The sequence below is a fragment of the Rana temporaria genome, chromosome 2, assembly GCF_905171775.1.
Source record: "Rana temporaria chromosome 2, aRanTem1.1, whole genome shotgun sequence".
Classification (NCBI taxonomy): Eukaryota; Metazoa; Chordata; class Amphibia; order Anura; family Ranidae; genus Rana; species Rana temporaria.
This window is the reverse complement of record NC_053490.1, coordinates 69,170,305-69,192,834: the sequence shown is the minus strand read 5'-3', so window position 1 is coordinate 69,192,834 and position 22,530 is coordinate 69,170,305. Positions and strand designations below refer to the sequence as shown.

Below are 22,530 nucleotides of genomic sequence, written 5' to 3'. Positions count from 1 at the left end.
TACTAAAGTTTGCTCTGGATCTTCAAAATACCTAAACAGGCAGGGGGGCACACGAAGCAGACCCCTGCAGATTCTTGCTGCAAAGATTCTTCTGTGGGCAGAGAAAAACTTGCGGTCCCTTTCAGCTATACATCTAAAGGGGTCCCTGAACAGGGTGGCGGATTACCTGAGCAGACATCGGGTATGGGAGTCAGAGTGTCTCTGAACCCGGAGGTCTTTGTAGAAATTTCCAACAAGTGGGGTCGGCCAGATGTGGATCTGTTTGCCTCAAAGGAAAATTCTCAAGTACCTCGATTCTTTTCCCTAAACAGACTGGACGGGTCCCTAGGAATAGATGCTCTGGCGCACCCTTGGAGGTTTCATCTGGGCTTCGCGTTTTAGTACTAAGGAAAATCCAGAGGGAGAATGTACTGGTCATCTTGATCACCCCGTACTGGCCCAAGAGAGCTTGGTTCTCGACGGTCCTGGGAATGGCGACCAGGCCATGTTGGCATCTACCTCTCAGGCAGGATCTGCTAATACAGGGTCCTGTGACTCATCCAGATGTGTCCAATCTCTCCCTTGCAGCCTGGTATTTGAAAGGCAACTTTTAAAGAAAAAGGGTTTTTCAGACCGGTTAGTTTCTGCACTACTAGAAAGTGACGAGGGCTACATACACAAGTGTGGAAGGTGTAGACTTCTTGGTGTATCTCGTCTGGTCAAGACCGAAAAGATCTTGGGTCCATTTTAGAGTTTTTGCAAGAAGGAGCAGATAAGGGTCTGGCAATCAGTACTTTAAAAGTACAAGTATCTGCCTTGTCAGTGTTTCTGGAAAGATCCGTGGCCTAAGAACCGCTAGTGGCTAGGTTCTTCAAAGCCCTTTCTAGATCTAGACCGGTCCACATTAAGGGTTTCCTGATATGGAATCTCTCGGTAGTTCTACAATCCCTGGCAGGAAAGCCATTTGAACCTTTAAAGGATGCATCTCTCAGAGATCTTACTTTAAAAACGTTATTCCTGGTCGCTATCACGTCAGCACGCAGGATCAGTGAATTACATGCCCTATCAATAAGGGAACATTATTTATCTTTGTTTTCAGATAGAGTAGTTCTGAGAACAGATCCAACATTTTTGCCTAAGGTAGCGTCAACAGGGAATCGCTCCCAGGATATTGTGCTACCTACCTTCTGTGCAAATCTCTCAGGGGAGAAAAACTTTTTTTTTCATATGTTAGATGTAAGAAGAGCTTTGTTATGCTACTTAGAAATAACAAAGAGCTTCAGACGCACAGAATCATTTGTTCTTTTTGGAGGCAACAAGAAAGGTGGCCAAGCTTCAAAAGTTACCTTGGCCAGATGGTTAAAGCAGGGGTCGACAAATCCCGGGCGCCAGGTCGCCATGGCGACTAGAATTTTTTTTTTTTGTGAGCTGGCGCCATCTGGTGGTGAGCCGTTGGTATTACAAGTTATTACCAGCAGATGTGTGAGCTGGCGCCATCTGGTGGTGGCCGTTGATATTACAAGTAAAGCATTACAAGTTAAACAGCAATTCTAATGTCATTTTCACTATTTTCACTGCCATCTTCCCTCTAATTAGAACCCCCAAACATTATATATATATATTTTTTATCCTAACACCCTAGAGAATAAAATGGCGATTGTTGCAATACTTTCTGTCACGCCGTATTTGCGCAGCGGTCTTACAAGCGCACTTTTTTGGGAAAAAATTACACTTTTTTTAATTCAAAAATAAGACAACAGTAAAGTTATCCCCATTTTTTTTAATATTATGAAAGATAATGTTATGCCGAGTAAATTGATACCCAACATGTCACGCTTCAAAATTGCGTCCGCTCGTGGAATGCCGACAAACTTTTACCCTTAAAAATCTCCATAGGCGAAGTAAAAAGAAAAAAATTCTACAGGTTGCATGTTTTGAGTTACAGAGGAGGTCTAGGGCTAGAATTATTGCTCTCGCTCTACCAATAACGGCGATACCTCACATGTGTGGTTTGAACACCGTTTACATATGCGGGCGCTGCTCACGTATGTGTTCGCTTCTGCGCGCAAGCTCGACGGGGCGCGTTTTCTGGCTCCTAACTTTTTTAGCTGGCTCCTAGATTCCAAGCAAATTTGTCAACCCCTGGGTTAAAGTTATCTATTCTGGAGGCCTACTCTCACGCAGACATCGTGCCACCAGTAGGAATCTGTGCTCATTCAACAAGAGCACTTGCGACCACATGGGCAGAGCGAGCTGGTGCCACCCCTAAGTAAATTTGAAAAGCAGCAACGTGGTCAAGCTACCGTACATTTGTGCGGCATTACAGATTGGACCTCGCATCTGCCAGTGACCAGGCATTCGGCAGAAAGGTCCTACAGGATGTTGTCCCGCCCTAAGGTGGTAAGTCTCTGTTATCCTCTCAAGGTGCTGTCCTGAAAGACGCCTTGGGAAAATTCAAGTTGGACTTACTGGTAACTTGTTTTCCAGAAGTCTTTCAGGACAGCAATGACCTGCCCTAGTGTTTTAATATGCTATGCTGTGACTAACGTATGTGTTCCAGCTGGGGCCGGAGTTTTTTCTGAGACAACTGAGGTATGATAGGGAGGTACCTCCTTTTAAAGATCTGGAGGAAGAGGGTGTTTCCTGTGTTTGTGGGTGGAGTCACTATCTCTCCAGGTGCTGTCCTGAAAGACTTCTGGAAAACAAGTTACCGGTAAGTCTAACTTGAATTTTTTTTATATAATTTTTTTTTATATTCATTAAAGTACTTTTTTTTCCCCCCCCAAAAATTGCATTTGAAAGACTGCTGTGCAAATACAGTGTAATATAAAAGATTGCAACAATCGCCCTTGTATTCTCTAGGGTCTCTACTAAAATAAATATATATATATAAAAATGTTTGGGGGCTCTAAGTAATTTTCTAGCAAAAATAAATGATTTTAAACTTGAAACCAACAAATGTCAGAAAAAGATTTGGTGGTTAAACTTTCCACATTTACACACAGTGTATTCCTTTGATGTAAAAGACAAATTGTTGCAATGTTCAGACTTGGTTCCGCTGCTAAAGATATGTCCTGATACTTGGCAGACTGGCCGGATTTTTTCTTCCTTTCTCTTTATGGCTGTGCCGTGGCATCAGCAGAGCAGAGAGAATTCTCTGCATAGAAAGATCGGGAAACTTTGTCAAGATCCCAACGGGGGGAAAAAAATCGCAATAACGATTCTTGACGATTAATCTCTACTTAAGAGCTCCCTTAACTGGAATGAAGGGGCCAAGCCCAACCCCAGAAAAATGGCCTGTCATTTACCTTGGAATGCGGAAGTGTTCCTCCTTGAAATCTGTTACACAGTGGGGGGTCTCCTGCTCTGTCTTAAGGCTCCAGACGGTTCCATTGTTCTGTGTCTGGCTATTGTGTACATTGATTGCCCCCTGGGGCTTCTGTCTCATTACACATAGCAGTCCTTCTATTCAAGCTATCGGACCAATCCCTGCTGACTAATTTTCAAGTCCTCATTTACATGCCTAAGAGGACCTGAAGGAGAACTACATGTACTTTACAATTGACCAATAGGAAAGCGGTTGTTGGGGGCGGGATGTTCCAAATTCTGTATAAAAGTGTGTTGTGTGCTTCCAATAAAGGTCTTCCTGTTTGAACTTGCATACAGCCTGCCTGGTGTTTGTTCTAATGGATTCCGAACGGCACATAGCTGTAGTTCGGATCCCGGAGCCTTGGATGACCGAACCATCGGATGTTGCGATCTGCAAGCTGACTCAATAGTAGCAGAGGAGTGTCGGGGGAGCGGAAGCGAGTGAGCAAGGGTCTCGTTACACGGACCCACTCAATAATTCCCCCTCCACCAAATAATTTAGACCAGTGTACAAAGCAAGGACCATAAGGACATGGATGAGCAAGTTTGGGGTGGAGGAACTTGACTGGCCTGCACAGAGTCCTTACCTCAATGGACCAAGACTGGGATGCCATTAAAGTTCACGTGCGTGTAAAGGCAGGCATCCCAGTACTTTTGGTAATATAGTGTATTTGGTGAGAGTCCTGTGTTTTTACACCTGCTTTGATAAAACGGTGAAAGAGCCTGTGCATCCAGGTCTGTACAACCATCCATTTGTACCTGTCAGTCTCCGCTGTGTGGAGGAGTCTGTAGGGCTGCTGTGTGTCCAGTCACTTTATATGGTCTGCATGGACACAACTCTAGTGCATAGATATGAACCAGCCACATAGGATGGAATGGGAATTCACCTTAAAATGCATTTTCATGCAGCAAACTACAAAACAAGTGGTTACCAGTGGTTGGTTGATATGACCGGGGGGGGGGGCGCTAATATAAGGACTTTTTTCTTTTCCATGTAATGGTGCATTTTATCAGTATAATGGACCTTGTTCTATGTCTGTACTATGATGCAAAATGACTAAAGGCACACATTCATTTTTAAAAACATTTTATTTATTTTTTGTGCAACCATTTATGTCACTTCTTATGATTGAGCAATCCTGTTATGTTTTTATTTATTTATTTTTTTTATGTTGTAATCCCCAATTTTTTAATCTCCTTGTATTTTGGAATGTCCTTTTTCTAGAGGTGGATATGAGTCTGCAGCCAAGTACTTTGTGGCGGAAGATTTGCAAGTTGATGTTAAAGAAAAATCCTATATGATCACTGGAGCAAATAGTGGGATCGGAAAAGCGGCTGCTCTGGCCATCGCTAAAAGAGGTAAGGTTCAGACGAGTCCTGTCATTAGTCTGCTGCGGGCAGAAGGAAGAATTTCCTCATTCTCCCCTCTACAGTGATCATTCAGATTGTGCATTCTAACATTTGTGCAGTAGCAGGAGATTGATCTATCAGATCTGGGGGGGGGGGGGGGGGGGATTCTGCGATTCTGCCCGAGATTTCAAAGTGTAATGTCAAATCACACATCAGCATGTTCAGTTAGCATTAATTTTAATGACACCTAAAAACTTTCTGCGATTTCGCTGCAATGGTTGGGTGACACGTGTCACTCGAATGAAGTTCTGGAACTTTTTTGGGGCGTCGCGCAATAATCGCAGCAGAAACTTACCACGTTTTTAGGTGCCATTGAAATGTATGGCACCTAAACAAGCTGATGTGCAATTTGACATTTTAACTGCGCGTTTTGAAATCGCGGGCAGAATCATGGCAATTCCACCCATGATGTTGGCCTAAAATCCGACTGTTTGTACGCTCCATCAGACAATTGTCAGACTTTCCACAGACAAATGTTGGATGTCAGGCTTATAACTTTTCCACCGACAACGGTCTGTTTTCCTATCGTGTGCACACAAGTCCGTCAGACAAAAGTTCAACGTACAAACATGCATGCTCGGAATCAATGCTCACCAAACACAACATTAGCAGGAGGTGCCCAAAGGGTGGCGCTCAAGAGCTGAAATTTCATGTAGTACATCACTACATTCGTGTTTTGTTAACTGACATTTGTGTGCTGTTTGTATGCAAGACAAGTTCATGGCCAACGCCCTTTGGACAAAAGTCCTACGCTTTGTCCGGAAAAAAAACGATCGTGTGTACCAGGCTTCAGTATGCAAGACAAGATCCAGGGCACACGCCATTAAGACAAAAATCTGCCGCTCGGTTGGCCAATAATTGTCTCCTGTGTACGAGGCATTGCAAATTTGTGGTGTGTGTGTGTGTGTGTGTGTGTGTGTGTGTGTGTGTGTGTGTGTGTGTGTGTGTGTGTGTGTGTGTGTGTGTGTGTGTGTGTGTGTGTGTGTGTGTGTGTGTGTGTGTGTGTGTGTGTGTGTGTGTGTGTGTTTTGGCTAGTGAACTCTGAAATTAGAGTTTTTGGTTCTGGAAAAATAAGGGAGATGCAGGCAGGAAAAGGTCCCGATCGGATTTGGGATTTCTGTAAAAAATGGTAAATCTTACATTTTTCTGCATTTTTTTTTCGATGAGATTATGAAAAATATGCAGCAACACTAAAGCTGCACACGATCCGATTGTTGGCCAACCGAGCGTCTGATTTTTGTCTTCAGGGCGTGTGCCTGAATCTTGTCTTCCATTCTAATGGTACACAATTGTGGGGCAACAAACATAAACGTAGTGATGTACTACGAGGGATTTCAGCTCTCGAGTGCCACCCTGTTAATTTAGTGTTTGAGCATTGATTCCGAGCATGCGTGTTTGTACTTTTGACTTTTGTGTGACGTATTTGTATACTGACCATCAGAAAATCTGACGGTATAAAGGCGCAATTTTTAGCGCCACTATACCATCGTATTTACAGCGATAGGGTAAAAAAGGTTAATACCGCAGGCAATGCACCTCTGCATTGGCGCATTGCCGGTGGTATTACCGCGGTGTCCCATTGATTTCAATGGGAAAGAGCGGTAAACACCCCGATCTTATACCGCTCCAAAGATGCGGCTAGCAGGACTTTTGGAGCGGTCCTGCTAGCGCGCATTGAAGACTACAGGGCACGATTTTTTTTCAGGCGGTATAGCAGCGCTATTCTTAAAAACGTGTCGGTGTGAAAGGGGCCTTAGCGTTTTGGAGCTGATGAGGTTAGGGGAGGTTCAACCACCCTCTCCTGAACGTGGAAGAGTCATGTATAGGATAGGAACACATGGCACAATTTTGCAGCGTTTTGTGTTTACCCGCAGCCAATGATCAAATAAGTTTAAGTGAACATGAAGGCTTAGGAGGCCATTAGAGACCAATTACAATATCTGAGATTTTGCCCATGGTTTTTTATTTGATGTGTTTTGAATTCTTGCAGGTGGTACTGTTCACCTAGTATGCCGAAACAAGGACCGAGCAGAAGAAGCACAAACAGAGATCATTACTAACAGTGGGAATGAGGTAAGGTTTTTATAGAAATGCTTTGCCTCATGTAATCCAGCCTCCTAATAATAATGTATGCATGGCTTCACAAGCAATATTCCTAACCTTTTTATTGAAGCTCTTGCTAAATTTGTGTGTTTGTGTGTGTGTGTGTGTGTGTGTGTGTGTTTTTTTTTTTTTTCCTGCCTTTTTCAATTTATGCATACAACATTCCCTTTAGATTGTATTTTTCTTCTTCTCCAACAACCTTTGTAGCTCAGTAACCTCTTAACTGAGCTTCTAAAATCCTGGACAAAAGCCATATGAAACAAACCGGCTGGATACACACTATAACATTTTTGTTTATTTTTCCTTTAGATTTACCAAAACCATATATGAGGTCAAACCAAGCGTTTCAATTTGTTTGCAATCAGGCACTACATAGTTTTGTCAAATCTAAAGGAAATCGGATTATGAGCCTCTTTCAGATATTTGCAGCTGAGGCATGTGGCCTTCAAACAATACTGACTATGGAAGTCCAGCTACTTAAAGTACCACTCACGGCTATATTTATTCCCCCCCCCCCCCCCAATAATGCCAGTGTAAAGCCTTTCCTCCTAATGTCCACATCATCTTCCGTCCATATGATTTTTGTCTCCTAGACACTGCTTAGAACAGCAAGCTGCTGCTCTTGTGTCCTCCAATGCACATGCTCCTCCTGTTTTCAGCAGGTGCCTATCCTTGCCTGGAAATTCAGGGAAGCAATGCTCTGTAGCCAGGAGCGAGCAGAAAATAATGGGGGAGTTTTGTAATTGTTTAGCCATACTGGGCTATATACATGTATTGGGGAATGTTGCATTGCTTGTTAGAAAAAAAAAAAAAAAAAGTAAAGCCTTTAGTAGCCATTTAACGCTTTGGTTGTTAAGTTAATACTAAGGGGCCAAGCCCAACCCTGGAAAAACATCCCCACACCATGAACCCCCCCACCAAATTATTTGGACCAGTGCACAGAGCTAGGTCCATAAAGACATGGATGAGCAAGTTTGGGGTGGAGGAACGTGACTGGACTACACTTCAGCCTGACAGAACACCTTTGGGATGAATTGGAGCGGAGACTGCAAGCCAGGCCTTCTCATCCACATCAAGGCTTGACCTCTGTAAAAGTAAACCAAGATACCAAAGAAAAGGCTTTGCAGGCTATGGGCTCAGTTGACAACATTGCTTTGAACCAAGCAAAGGAGGGGCCAGTGCAAGGTTACAAAACAAACAAATGGGTCCCCCCCCCCCCTACTATAACTGGCCTTTGCAGCAAGGAGCACTGGAAGGGCAACGTATGTCAAACAATTACAAAAAAGATTTCCAAACTTGCCAACCAAATTGACCTGTCTAACAATATGTGTTCAGAACAGGGGTTTAGCACATTAGCAAATGCATGCGTAAGCTACAGACCCCTTCAAGGCACCCTGTCTTCTGTAGTCCCTAACTCTAACTTCAGCGAGTCTCTACAATAGAAGCACATGCATTTTTAATGGATAGGCAGAGGGCAGGTGGACCTGAAAGGAGCCCACACCTCCCTTTTTACAAGGGCACACTGAGCACATAGCACTATGGCAGCAAAGATGTCGTCAGGGCTTTGCCTGACCAATATAATCAAAATACTAACATGTGGCCACTGCCACCACCTATAACTGGCCAATGCAGCAAGGAGCACTTGTGCTATGTGTATATGGGGCTTGTGTAATGGTTCAGTTGTTGCCACATTTAAAAAAAAAAAAACACACGGAAGCAAGGGGAGGAGAGAAAGAAGAAAGAGGTGTCCGATGAGGGTGCTAGCCCGACTGGGCTAATGAATGCCAAGTAGAGTATTCTCTCATTAAGAGCAAAAGTTTGAGTCTGAAAACTGTTTCAATGGAAACCGCCGTTCCTGAAATGTTGGTAAAATTTTCTTTGGCAGTAGCTGGTGGTTTAGTTCTGTAACCCAGGGCTCAATATTTCCCAAGCTACTAGCCAGGCTTTAAAGTGGTTGTAAACCCTTACAGACCACTTTAACCTACAGGTAAGCCTAGATTAAGGCTTGCCTGTAGGTGCAACAAATATCTCCTAAACCTACATGGTTTAGGAGATATTTGCAAAAGAAAGGCACCGATGTCTACGGCGCGTGCTGTTACTAACGGCAATCATGACATTGGTGGCGCGGGAGTGACGTCATCGCGGCTCCAGCCAGTCACAGCGATAGGGCCGCGATATGCCAAAGTGTCTCGAGGAGAGATGCCGCTGACAGAGGAGGTTGACCGAGCACCGCTGCTGGGGCTTCGATCTTGGGTAAGTACTTCATAATGAGCTAGTATGCTATGCATACTAGCTCATTATGCCTTTGCCTTGCAGGGTGTTTAAAAAAAAAAAAAAAAAAGGGTTTCCTTTCTCTTTAAGGGTTACTCACCACTACCACCCAACCCCTATTCTGCCCCTTAACACATCCTCATAAATTATCATGAAATTACACTTAAATGTTTTGTGCAGAATTAAGTTACAAAAATAAATATTAACATTATAAGTGCAGCCTCACCTGTGCCAATGCCGCTTCACCGGTTCCGGGGAGAAGAGCCGGCCGCATCATCATAGTGGGGAACGCCTGCTGTAACAGCTTCCAACTGAACTGCCCGATGTTTCTGGCGCTCGCAGTCACAGTCCTGGATCGGCTCCTATAGTGGACACCACACGCCCTGGCATTGGTCCGTGTTCTGCCTATCAAAGGAGCCCGCCAGATACCAACTGTTATTTTGTCATGCTCACAAACCTTGATATTAATTTGGAAACATGCTTTTGCTCTCTCCTTTTTGAAATACTAAAAAGTTCTGATACACCAGACCCTTATGTGCTATTATTTTACCTAAGATATGAGGGGTTGTGCAAATAAGTTCAACAAAATATGGGGTGGGTGGATGAGTGAAGTCTTCTCTTATCTACCCCAGGTCTCTGATTCTGTGGATCTTGTGTAACACATGTTTATTGCAATGTCACTGGGAATTCTAGTACCAGAGACACCTATGTGTTTTTGCTTAACAAGCTTCAAAGCTATGTTGTGTCTACACTTCACTGATGTAAAACTAATTTATTGAAGTGTCACTTCAGCCTCCCTCTCAGGTTGTTACTACTGTATGTGTACCCATTAAAGAGATTTCCTCTGCCTTCCTGTCCTTATGATCGTAGAGGAAGAAAGGGAGAGGGGACTTTCTAGCAGGTGAACAGACAGTAAGACATAACTGATTTGGTAACCCTTCTCTCATATCCAAAACTATAAAGAAAAGTTTGGTTCAGACTGAAACTAAACTGGTAATTTAGGCTCTGGGGACTTATGTCTCTTTATTTTTCAGAGGGTGTTCGTACATCTGTTGGATATGTCTGATCCAAAAGAAATCTGGGCATTTGCAGAGAAGTTTAAGACTCAGAACAGACTCAATGTACTGGTAAGTTTTTATTTTTATTTTTGTCATCCCATTAACCTCTTGCACCAAAATAATAGCAATTAAAGTGTATGTCGGGGGGGGGGACGGGGGACGTGTAGTACATTACATACATGCACATTTACACATGTTTAATCCCTCCTCTAAGGAGGAATTTCAGTCCTCTTTAGATATAGATAAATGGATATTACAAAACGGTGGGTAAGTGTCAGGCCTGGCACCTGTCAAGTGAAGATGTAAGCCTACCAACTGCAATTTAAAGTTTTTGAAAGATGTGCTCTGCATTCCTGGTATGGAAGGACTTTGGGTGTTCAGAAGCTTGATTGAATATAACCAGCTTATGTTGTCAGATGTCAGCAATCTATGTAGCCAACATACAACTACACTATTATTATAGTAGCAATGGCTTTCATTTTTAAAGGAAACCTGTCTAGACGACATAGCTGAGCTCCCATCCTCATCTAGAAGCTGTCCTGATAGCTAGGAGTTGATTTTAATAAAACTGAAGTTTGAAACATCCGGTGCAGCTTCCAGGTTTTTTAGGTGCAGCTTCCAGCCACTTGTCAAAGGCACTCTATTAATTTCCAAGGAGTTTCAAGCTCCTACTTTGGGTCCACACATATGCTCTACGCTCAGTATTTATTTCTACAATCTATTCATATCCTGCTGGACTAGGAATGGGTAAGAGTAGCAGAAGTGGGCTTTATGATAGAAGTACAATATAACTGCACCAAACCTCTTTTTAGGTGGGGACATTTATAAAATATATGCTATTTATTATTTCTAGATAAACAATGCTGGCTGCATGGTGAATAAAAGAGAATTAACAGAAGATGGAATAGAGAAGAACTTTGCAACAAATGTCCTGGGTAGGTGATGCCTTCTATTAAATTATGCTTGTATGCCTAAATGCCAATAATTCAGATCAGAGAAATATTCTGATTGGTTGCTGTCGTTTATGTCTGGGGCCCCATATACACTATTTGATTTTTCTACAGATTTTTGTCTTCAGATTTACCAAAACCATATAATATGAGGTCAAACCTTAAAGCCTCGTACACACACTCGGTTTGCCGAGTAAACCGAGCGTGTGTACGAGGCTTTCAGGTTTCTCGTCTGGAAATCTGCCCAGAATCTCGACGAGAAAAATAGAGATCCTGCTCTCTTTTCTCGTCGAGATTCTTGTCGGCCTGTTTCCCGACAAGAAACCCGAGCGTCTGTATACCTGTCGCTGTGGAAACCTGTGCATGCTCAAAATGACTTGGACGCATGCGCGGTAGCTTCCATGGCATGGGTAAGGTGAAGCAAGATGGCGGCGACGGCATCGAATGTGACGAGCGCATGCTCATCGTATGCAATGACGTCACCGCCCGCATCCTTGCCTTTCAAAAGAATGCCGGTTCTTTCGAAAGGAGTGTGTGTACACTCGGGCGGCAAGAGATTCTTGCCAAGAATCTCTTCAGGAAAAACTTTTTTTTTATTTTTTTATTCCTGACGAGATTCTGGCCCGTGTGCACGAGGCTTAAGAGTTTCAAATTGTATGCCATTAGGCAGGCCCTTGCACTACATGGTCTTGGAAAATCTGAAGACAAAAATCTGCAGAAAATCTAATCGTGTGCATGGGACTTTAGTTATTTTTGTGTGTGTATGTATGTATGTATGTATGTATGTGTTTGTTCCCTTCCCCCTACCACCCAACCTCCTAGTCCTTTGTGTTAATAAAGAAAAGGTGAAATGGATTCTTGTACAATAAGCTCTTATGTAACCACTGCTTCAAACATTGATCTACAAGTTTTGTCAGGTGATTGGGGTCTGACAATCAAACCAAATAATATAAAGTAGGTGCTAATAAACTATAAAGCATCGTGATGCCCATATGTGCGAAGTGATATAAATGTTACCCACTACTAATCAATATTGTGCAAAATGAATGAAAAACATTTCTGTGTTGCTTAAAGGGGTTGTAAAGGTAAAACATTTTTTCCCTAAATAGCTTCCCTTACCTTAGTGCAGTCTTCCTTCACTTACCTCATCCTTCGATTTTTGCTTTTAAATGTCCTTATTTCTTCTGAGAAATCCTCACTTCCTGTTCTTCTGTCTGTAACTACACACAGTAATGCAAGACTTTCTCCCTGGTGTGGAGAAAGCCTCTTGAGGGGCGAGCAGGAGAGTCAGGACACTCTCTACTTTGCAGATGGAGAAAGGAGCTTTGTGCTAGTGGGCGTCCTGACACTCCTGCTCGCCCCCTCAAGAGGCTTTCTCCACACCAGAGAGAAAGCCTTGCATTACTGTGTGAAGTTAGACAGAAGAACAGGAAGTGAGCATTTCGCAAAGTAAAATGGAAGGATGAGGTAAGTGAAGAAGGACTGCACTAAGGTAAAGGAAGCTATTTGGAGAAAAAATCTTTTACATTTACAACCCCTTTAATAGTTTCACCTATTTTTATATCTTTTTCTGGTTTGATTTAATAGTGTGGTTCACACTTAAAGGGGCAGCTGTCAGACTTTAGGGGGGGCCAGACTGTGGCCCCCGTGTAAGTTTTTTTTCTTGGCATCAGTGGGAATAAACCTCACCACATTTTGGTATAAGGGGGAGGCGTAGTTCCCCGTTGTTGGCATCATTGGGAGGCGTAGTGCCCTGTTGGCATCATTGGGAGGCGGATTGGGCCCCGTTGGCATCATTGGGAGGTGGATTGGGCCCCGTTGATGTGAGTTGGCAGAATAGTGTCTTGTATAAGTGGAAGGAAAAGTACCCCAAGGGCCAAAGGGTTAAAGGGATAAAGGCAAGCAAAGGGCTTCACCTTGGAGACTACTGCACTAAAGAATAAAATGGTGGTAGTTTAATTTTTTTTTTATGTATTACGATATTAAAGCAATAGTTTAGGAAATACAAACTCTGTAAAAAAAAAAAAATGCTCTAAAGTTTAATTTTAGGGCAGGGCTCGACAAATCCCGGGCGCCAGGTCGCCATGGCGACTAGAAATAGGGTCCTGGCGACTTGGCTTGGAAGGGGGGGCAATCTGGTGGTGAGCCGTTGGTATTACAAGTTATTACCACCAGATGTGTAAGCTGGTGCCATCTGGTGGTGGCCGTTGGTATTACAAGTTAAACAGCAATTCTAATGTAACTTTTCACTATTTTCACTGCCATCTTCTTCCCTCTAATTAGAACCCCCAAACATTATATATATTTTTTATCCTAACACCCTAGAGAATAAAATGGCGATCGTTGCAATACTTTCTGTCATGCCGTATTTGCGCAGCGGTCTTACAAGCACACTTTTTTGGGAAAAAAATTGCACTTTTTTTAATTAAAAAATAAAACAGTAAAGTTATCCCCATTTTTTTTTTATATTATGAAAGATAATGTTACGCCGAGTAAATTCATACCCAACATGTCACGCTTCAAAATTGCGTCCGCTCGTGGAATGCAGACAAACTTTTACCCTTTAAAATCTTCATAGACGACGTTTAAAAAAAATCTACAGGTTGCATGTTTTGAGTTACAGAGGAGGTCTAGGGCTAGAATTATTGCTCTCGCTCTACCAATCGCGGCGATACCTCACATGTGTGGTTTGAACACCGTTTACATATGCGGGCGCTGCTCGCGTATGTGTTCGCTTCTGCGCGCAAGCTCGTCGGGACAGGGTGCGTTTTCTGGCTCCTAACTTTTTTAGCTGGCTCCTAGATTCCAAGCAAATTTTGCCGTGAAATGGCAAAAAAAAAACTTCAGTACCCTATATTTTCCATAAGCATTTTAGAAGTCCCCACAGGTCATTTGCTTAGTTATTCAGCTCTGGTGCTAGAATAAGGCCCCTTTCCCCCCGGCAGAAGACGTTGAAGAAGCCAGAAAGGGGGGCGCTCGTAAAAGAGCTAAAGAAGAAAGTGGGCCCCCCCCCCGACGGAAGAGAACCAGACAGCGCTGAAGACTTGGACCCCCACCCGGCAGAAGACGTTGAAGCCCGGGCCCCCCCTCGTAAAAGGGCTAAAGAGAGAGGGGCCCCCGGAGCTGACTATTTTAAAACCCCTTTGTAGTGTGTTTTTTTTTTTTTTTCTTTTTTTTTTTTTTCGCCAGGTAAATGGGTAGCGGTAAGATGTACCCCATTCTCATTCACCTAGGGTGGGGGGGCTGGGATCTGGGGGCTCCCGGATTCCGATAAGCTCCCCACCCACCCAGACAACCAACGGCTAGGGTTGTCTGGAAGAGGCCCTGTCCTCATCAACATGGGGACAGGGTGTGTTTGGGTGGGGGGCCGCAGGGCGCCCCCCCCCCTGCCCCAGAGCACCTACCTCCCCATGTTGAGGGCATGCGGCCTGGGACGGTTAAGGGGGGACGACGCTCGCTCGTCCCCACCCTATTTCCTGAGCGGCTGGGCTGCTGCTGGGATACGGGTCTGGTATGGATTTGGGGGGGGGGCCCCACGCCGTTTTTTTTTTCGGCGTGCAGGGGGTTCCCCCTTAAAATCCATAGCATACCCAAGGGCCTGGTATGTATGCTCTTGGAGGTGGAACCCATGCCGGTTCTTTCTTTGAAATTTGGTGTGGAGTTCCCCCCTCAAGATTCATACCAGACACAGTGCTTGGTATTTGGCAGGGATCCAAGTCGGATCCCCGTTCAATATCGTGCCGAAGCTAAACGCACTGTACTAATGCAGCTGACCGCTGTGCCTGGAGTCTTGAATTCCAGCAAAACCTAAACATGCTTTTATCTGCAGCAAAACAGCTGTGTGAAAGGGGCCTAATTGCTCCCACTCCCGTGTCAAATGTGTGCTGCAATCTATATTTTTGTGCATAGACACCCCTGACATGTGCATTTGTACATGCATGAGGGGCCTTGTTGTGTGTTTTTTTTTTTTTTTTTTTTTTTTTTTCATAAAATAGTATATACTGTGTGTGTGTGTGTGTGTGTGTGTGTGTAATATATATTCGAGTATAAGCCAAGGCACCTAACTTTACCACAAAAAACTGGGAAAATTTATTGACTCGAGTATAAGCCTAGGGTGTCCATCTGCATGCCTCACTGTGCCCATGACTAGACTGACGTTTTAACATGGGAGTCTATGGAAGGGATTGCCCGGCTTTGAAAAATCGGTGCTCCCCAGCCGTACGTCCTCCAGACAACAAACCTTGCACACTTTTAGAGGAAAAATATGGCTACATGTGTGCCAAGTTCTGCATCCAGGGGACCTACGACCGGACGGTACCGGGTCCCCAAAGTCCGGGAGATCAGGCACAAAAAGGTGACTCGAGGGGGGGTGTGTGTGTGTGTGTGTGTGTGTGTGTGTGTGTGTGTGTGTGTGTGTGTGTAAAAAATGGTAGTAACAAAAGGCCTATTATGAACCACCCCCACTGCGCTCAACTGGAGATAAATAAATGGATAATGGTGATGTAAAGCTGCTGCTATTAACGAAAATATAAATGTGACAAATGATCCCTATAATGACACCTAAATGTGTGGTGCAACAATATGAGTGAACAAAGCAGCGCCTGTGAAGAAATCGTATTCACATTAAACAGTTTAAATAAATAAACAAAAAATTATGCCACCTTAATGTGAAAGAAATCGGTGCAACAGCAATAAGAAAAGCTGCACAAAGAATTATAATATATAAAAAAATATATATAATATATAAAGTCTATGAGTCCATGAAACTTAGTGAGTCCAAATAAACTGTGTTTAGTAAGTGATCTTATCACAAATTTTTTTTTCTAAAATTCTTCCACCACACCACAAGTGTTGAAGGTGAATCCTCCACCCTTATAGACTGCGCACTCACTGCAACAGTTTGCCTCACACTCTCGTGTTTTGGCAAAATGAGTAAAATAGGATCCCCAGGATCAAACAGGTAGGTATCCGATTCCAGGCAGTGCGTTTCAGGGAGGTTTTCACATGGATAAAGGAAAAAAAGTGCACAATAGTGTGATATAGTAAAAACACCTTTAATAACACAACTCTTGCAAATCCTCCAAAATAACCACTCACAAACAAACTTGAAAATCAGGCAGTGAATAAATCCAAATGTAAATCAAGGTGATGAACAAAAAAACTTCTCCAGATATGACAGTGGTCATGGCGGACCAAAAAAACAGCCCAAGCACGTACTCACGACCCTTATGGTGTAATGGAGTGAACATGCTGAATTTGAGATATTTATATATGTGTGTGTATGTATGTGTGTGTGTATATATATATATATATATATATATATATATATATATATATATATATATATATATATATATATATATATATATATATATATATATATATATATATATATATATTCACATAAGGAACCAAAAAAAGAGGGTGAGGAGGGATGTTACAGACCTGGCAGCGGAAGGGTTAAAGGCATGCATTGATGGATAATGGGCTCCTGTCAATAGGCTAGTGCAGCAGGCTTCTGAGATCATTCAGTGTTCATTGACAAGTGCAGTAGTCTCTTTCCAAGGCCCCTTTCACACTTGTGCGACTTGTCCTGCGGCTTGGGACTGAAAAATCGTAAGACAAGTCGTGCCATTCATATCTATGCGACTTCAAAGTAGTCCCTGTACTACTTTGGGTCCGACTTTGAGAGTTGAGGTCTATAGACCTCAAGTTTACACAGGCATTCCCTGAAATCACAGCCGAATCGTGTGACTTTCAAGTCGCAGCAGTGTGAAAGGGGCATAAGCTGTGCCAACCTGTTTCATGCCACGTTTGCCTTCCCATTGACTTGTATGGTGATTATAACTGTTCTGATGCAAAACAGAAATCTGACACAGGTCTTTAGCGTCTTATATTGGCGATTTGTATTTGTTGTATCACTGCATGACAGCAACACATGAAAATCGCTCAAAATAAAACCGAACACTTTATTGCTAGAAAATATGGAAACCATATTTATTTTTTATTTTGTAGCTTGTAATGATCTAAAGTCACAAGACAGGCTGAGAAATCTCTTCTTTCCATTGCAGAATACTGTGATGAATAATTCAGATGGCTGTGGTTTTATTGCATTGGTGGCAGAACACCAGACACTGAACTATCTAATGAATGGGGTTAACCCAGAAATGATCCTGTTGCTCCTGGAGGCTTCTTGGATTCATAGCAAATTCATTTGGTGGTTGTGATGATAAAAAATCATGTTTAGTGTCAGGATTCCTTTCACTTTACCAAGTGGGAAAATTAGTTATTCCAGAATACGTCATTACTGATCCGACTTAGTATTGTGAAATCTGATTGCATTTTCACTAATTATCTAACTTCCGTATTCTGAATACGATTGTTTTTTTTTTTGGTTACTGCACTTTACATGTCATTGTTTGAACTGTTTAATCAAATGAGCACATTTCATTATATTTATTACAGGCAATAAGCCTCCTATAATGCAATTCCCTGGTGCACTGTAATTTCCAGCCAGTGTACTGCAGAAATGAACCATTATTGGCAAATACACGGGAGGATGTTTTCTGTGCGGACAAGTGGCAGAATCTGAGTTCAGTGAATACAGAGCTTAATTATTTTATTTATTTATTTTTACCCCCAGTTTATGGGCTTGAATAAAAACCTCTCTGGTCCGCAAAAAATTAAGATTGTAATGCAACTTTTAAAGCATGTTGGCCTTTTCTATAGGCAATATACTGTAAACTGATAAAAAGGAACAATATACATGGAAATAAAGGGCACCTTCATCCCCAAAATTGCATATAATATGAAGAGATGAAGTACAAGACGGGAGAAAGGCAAAAATAAATGATAATGTAATGGCAGTCTAGAAAACTGCTGGACTTGGAGAGAGGGGGGGAGGGGTGGTCGCAGCATCAAAGAGAAATGTATGCACTATATTACCAAAAGTATTGGGACGCCTGCCTTTACACGCACATGAACTTTATCCCAGCCTTAGTCCGTAGGGTTCAATATTGTGTTTCCCCTCCCTTTGCAGCTATAACAGCTTCAACTCTTCTGGGAAGGCTGTCCACAAGGTTTAGGAGTGTGTCTATGGGAAAGTTTTGAACATTCTTCCAGAAGCGCATTTGTGAGGTCAGGCACTGATGTGGATGAGAAGGTCTGGCTCGCAGTCTCCACTCCAATTCATTCCAAAGGTGTTCTATCAGGTTGAGGTGCAGGCCAGTCAAGTTCCTCCACCTTAAACTCGCTAGTGATTGGGACAGGTTCTCTTCTCCAGTCAGCAAAATCAGGTGGTGAAGTGGCAGCCCATAGACATGAGGTTTGTTGTGCAATCCTGCTGGGGATGGGAGCAATTTACTATTTGGAAGTACAGACGACTAACATTATTTGGCATTCTCCTTCTTGCGTCAAAAGGCCAGAAAGATCATGTGCAATAAACCTAACCACCACTAGGCCCTACTGTCCATGTCCACCCAGGGAAGGCCCAGTGTTAGAGGGTCAAATTCACATTCTGATGTGACTAGTCTTATAACTCGGCTAAGGTGGGTTCTCTATATAAATAACCCAACTGTATCAATGTTTTACAACCTTTGAAACCAGGTCTAGACTCGACCCTTTCTATGCATTGATATTTATTATAAGACATAACTTCTTATGATAAATGCAGTCCCTACATTGTGTGCGTGAACTCATTTTAGGTAATTAGGGTTGTAGTACTTGTATGCTAATTTGGAATAGTGTTTAGGACTTTCAGTGCCTACTGCAAGACATATAGGAGTGTGGCATGAAAATGGCAACACTGGATCTAGAAATTAAAGCTTGAATATTTTCTTCCTGCCCTTTAGGTACCTATATTCTCACTAGAGCGTTGTTGCCTGTACTAGAGAATGAAGAGGGTGCCAGGGTGGTAAGTATTGAGGCAATTTACCTTTCCTGTGTCTGTGTTTGTTTTTGTTTTTTTAAAGAGGACCTTCTTGACTTTATTCTGGTTATATTGCGTTCTCATTTCATGCTCGGCAGGGCCTCCTCAATTTGTTTTCAGCTACAGTGACACATTTTTACCGTTCTAAGTGGAGTGTCCGCACTTCTCCTTCACTCTCTTACTTACTCTTGGCCCAATCTACTGCTCTTTCCAGACTGCTCCATTTAGCTACCGCTTTTGTCACCAGCCTCCGCCGCTGTCATTAGCAGAGTAGAACGGAGCGGGAGGCGGGACAATTCTGGACTGTGGCGGGACCCGGCACTGCATGGAGAGAAGCAGCTTCCTGAATTTAGGTTTTGCGTTAACCAGGAGGTGATTGGCTGCTTGGAGGCGGTCCTAGCAGCAAATTACCAGCTTGATAATATGAAAAGTTGCCCGGCAGCTCCTGCACCCAATCCAGTGCTGCTGTTCCTCTGCCTTAGGCCCCTTTCACATTGAGGAGTTTTTCAGGCGGTAAAGCGCTAAAAATAGCGCTGCTATACAGCCTGAAAAACTCCTGCACTGCAGACTCAATGTGAAAGCCCGAGGGCTTTCACACTGAGGCGATGCGCTGGCGGGAGACAAAAAAATCTCCTGTCAGCAGCATCTTTGGAGCGGTGAGAGGAGCGGCATGTATACCGCTCCTTCACCGCTCCTTCCCATTGAAAACAATGGGAACCGCGGCAATACCGCCCGCAATGCGCCTCTATAGAGGCGCATTGCGGGCGATATTAACTCTTTATCGGCCGCTAGCGGGGGTTAATACCGCACCGCTAGCGGCTGATACCCGCGGCAATTCCGGCGGTATAGCGCCACTATTTTTAGCGGCGTTATACCGCCACCGCAGCTCCCGCCCCAGTCTGAAAGGGGCCTTAAGATCAGGATTGCTCTGCCTCCTGCTCTCCGCTCTGTGAAAGGTAGGAGAGAGAATGGAGGAAAAGACATGGCCCTGAAGGATGGAGAGTGAGGGGTCATGTACAGGGGCTGTGTGTGTGTGTGTGTGTGTGTGTGTGTGTGTGTGTGTGTGTGTGTGTGTGTGTGTGTGTGTAGGGAAGCAATACTGTGGGAGGGATGTGCTTTGAGGGGGGGATATATATGAAGAGACAGTGCTGTTGGGGGTATATATATGAAGAGAGACAGTGCTGTTGGGGGGGGTAAATATATATGAAGGGAAACAGTCCAGTGGGGTATATATGAAGGGCTACATCGCTGTTTGGGGGGATATATATGAAGGTGGCAGTGCTTTGGGGGGATATATATGAAGACGGTGCTTTGGGGGGAGGGGGATATATATGAAGACAGTGCTGTGGGGGGGGGGGGGATATATGTAGGTTAGACAGTCCTGTTGGGGGGGATATATGAAGGGGTACGGTGCTATGGGGGGGGGGGGCGGGGAGATATATAACAGTGCTGTGGGGGGGGGGGGGGTATATATGAAGGTGGGGGGTGTGAAGGGGGACAGTGCTGTGTGTGGGAGGTTTTGATGTAAAGGGGGACCTCTGCTTGAAAATGTTCTTACGAATTGGACCTCCATGAATTTTTAATTCAATACCCCTGGTGTATATAACCCCAACTATTTCTATCACCAACACGGCCACAGTAGGTCACTGTTCTTGTACATGCACGTTCTTCAATTTTATTCAAGGTGTACCTGACTGGAATTTTTTTTATTTAGCTGTAAGGTTATCAATGCCAGACTTCTATGAAAAAATGAAGACCAGATTACGCACTGAAGAACAAGGTGCAGACACAGTGGTGTGGCTCACCATATCTCCTGCTGCAGTCAAACATCCAAGTGGACTCTTCTTCCAAGGTAGAATCCTCTTTCTGTGGAGCCTTAGATTTCCAGTCTTGATGGATAAGTGAGATAAAAGGGTACTATATATATACACACACACACCTTTAAAGTGCCCAGGGAATACACAGAAATTGTTTAGCATAAAACAGTTTTTTTACTGACAAATGGCATGATAAAATATCATAATTTTGTACAGTTGTATCAGGGCATCTATAGGCAGCAGTTTCAGCCAGAGCCAGATTCCTGGCGGTGTTCGCAAACGATGGTGGGGGAATAGCTGTGCTCTTATCACCGATGGGCAAAATGGCAGAACGCAGTATAGTTTCTACTTGCACCCATAGTGGATACCCATGTGATGAGCCGGACCCATCAATTTTTTTTTTTCAGTCATTACTGTCAACAAGAGTGCTGCAAAAAGATATAATTAATAATAATAAATAAATATATATATATATATATATATATATATATATATATATATATATATATATATATATATATATAATCTTTTGTGTGTATATTAATTATAATAAATCTAATATTTTTTTTCTTTTTAGATCGTAAGCCTGTTGCTACCCACTTACCCCTGGCTTTCACTCACTCCTCCACAGACGATGAAGAGAAGTTTCTTCAGATTCTACAAGACATGGCACTGAAATTTGCTCCATCATCCAAGCTGTAGTAAACATTCCAGTTCTTAGGATGGTGTCTGGCTTTTGATGCTGTGAGCTCTCCCAGGAAAGGAGGAGAGGTTACTAAATTATAATATTCAGTAACCTTACTGTATATCCTAATGTGCTTGTTGGTGCACTGATATCATTCAGGTTTAAAAGTGCCTACTATGTAATTGTTTACATTAGCTTTATTAATATTTAATGCCTCCTGTGCATGAAGAAAGAAAATGTTTCTTGGGATATATCTGTGGTGAGGCGGCAGTGTTCTACCTCAAGGAAAGCTATGACAATAGCTAGGATGATAGGACTTTGAGTCTGCAATCAGCTGTCAATATGATCGATGATTAGTGTTTTTACACTGAAACACCATTCATGACTGGTATTTATGAAGGACGAGTCTATTTGTAGAAATGTACCAGCAAATTGTCCATGAAATGCATCCCTTACATTGGTGATAACCGTCATGATGTGAGTGGTCCTCTGATTGAACACACTACTGAAATGTGGTTGGATAGGAGCTTTCATGCTCAAGTGCTCCATTTTGCCATATTGAAATAAATATTTTTGGCCATCTTACTCTGGTATTCCTTTCTATCACTTACATTTATATGCTGACAGTAGTGGAGCCAAACCAGCACCTGAATACATCCTAGGCCCCGTTTACATCTAGCAATTTGGAAGCGCGGGCAGAATTGCTGAAATTCTACCCGCAATTCCAAATTGCAATGCTGGCAAAACACAGCACATATTTGTGTGCCATTAGTTTTTAATGGCACCAAAACGTGGTGCACAAACCTTGACGCCCAAAAAGGTGTGCTGCATTTTTCCAGCATTGCAGTACCAATTGAAGTTGCTGCAACTCTGCCCATAATCCCAAATCACTAGATGTTTAGGCCCCATGTACACTGCTGCTGGTAAACGGAAGTTCAGAGGCAGTTGGATGCTTTTTTTC

The 22,530-nt window shown here is 43.2% G+C and overlaps 1 protein-coding gene across 1 annotated transcript in view; it reads left to right on the top strand.

Moving 5' to 3' along the window:
* The window catches only part of DHRS12 (dehydrogenase/reductase 12), a 29,797-nt gene extending 7,643 nt beyond the window's left edge, over positions 1-22,154 (top strand). The window contains exons 2-8 of the mRNA XM_040339321.1: positions 4,574-4,707; positions 6,749-6,831; positions 10,167-10,259; positions 11,044-11,125; positions 18,991-19,192; positions 20,642-20,919; positions 21,462-22,154. Coding sequence (XP_040195255.1) covers positions 4,574-4,707; positions 6,749-6,831; positions 10,167-10,259; positions 11,044-11,125; positions 18,991-19,192; positions 20,642-20,919; positions 21,462-21,586 — 997 coding nt within the window. The 3' untranslated portion in view covers positions 21,587-22,154. The remainder of the gene's footprint in view (positions 1-4,573; positions 4,708-6,748; positions 6,832-10,166; positions 10,260-11,043; positions 11,126-18,990; positions 19,193-20,641; positions 20,920-21,461) is intronic.
* The last annotated feature ends 376 nt before the right edge of the window (positions 22,155-22,530 follow it).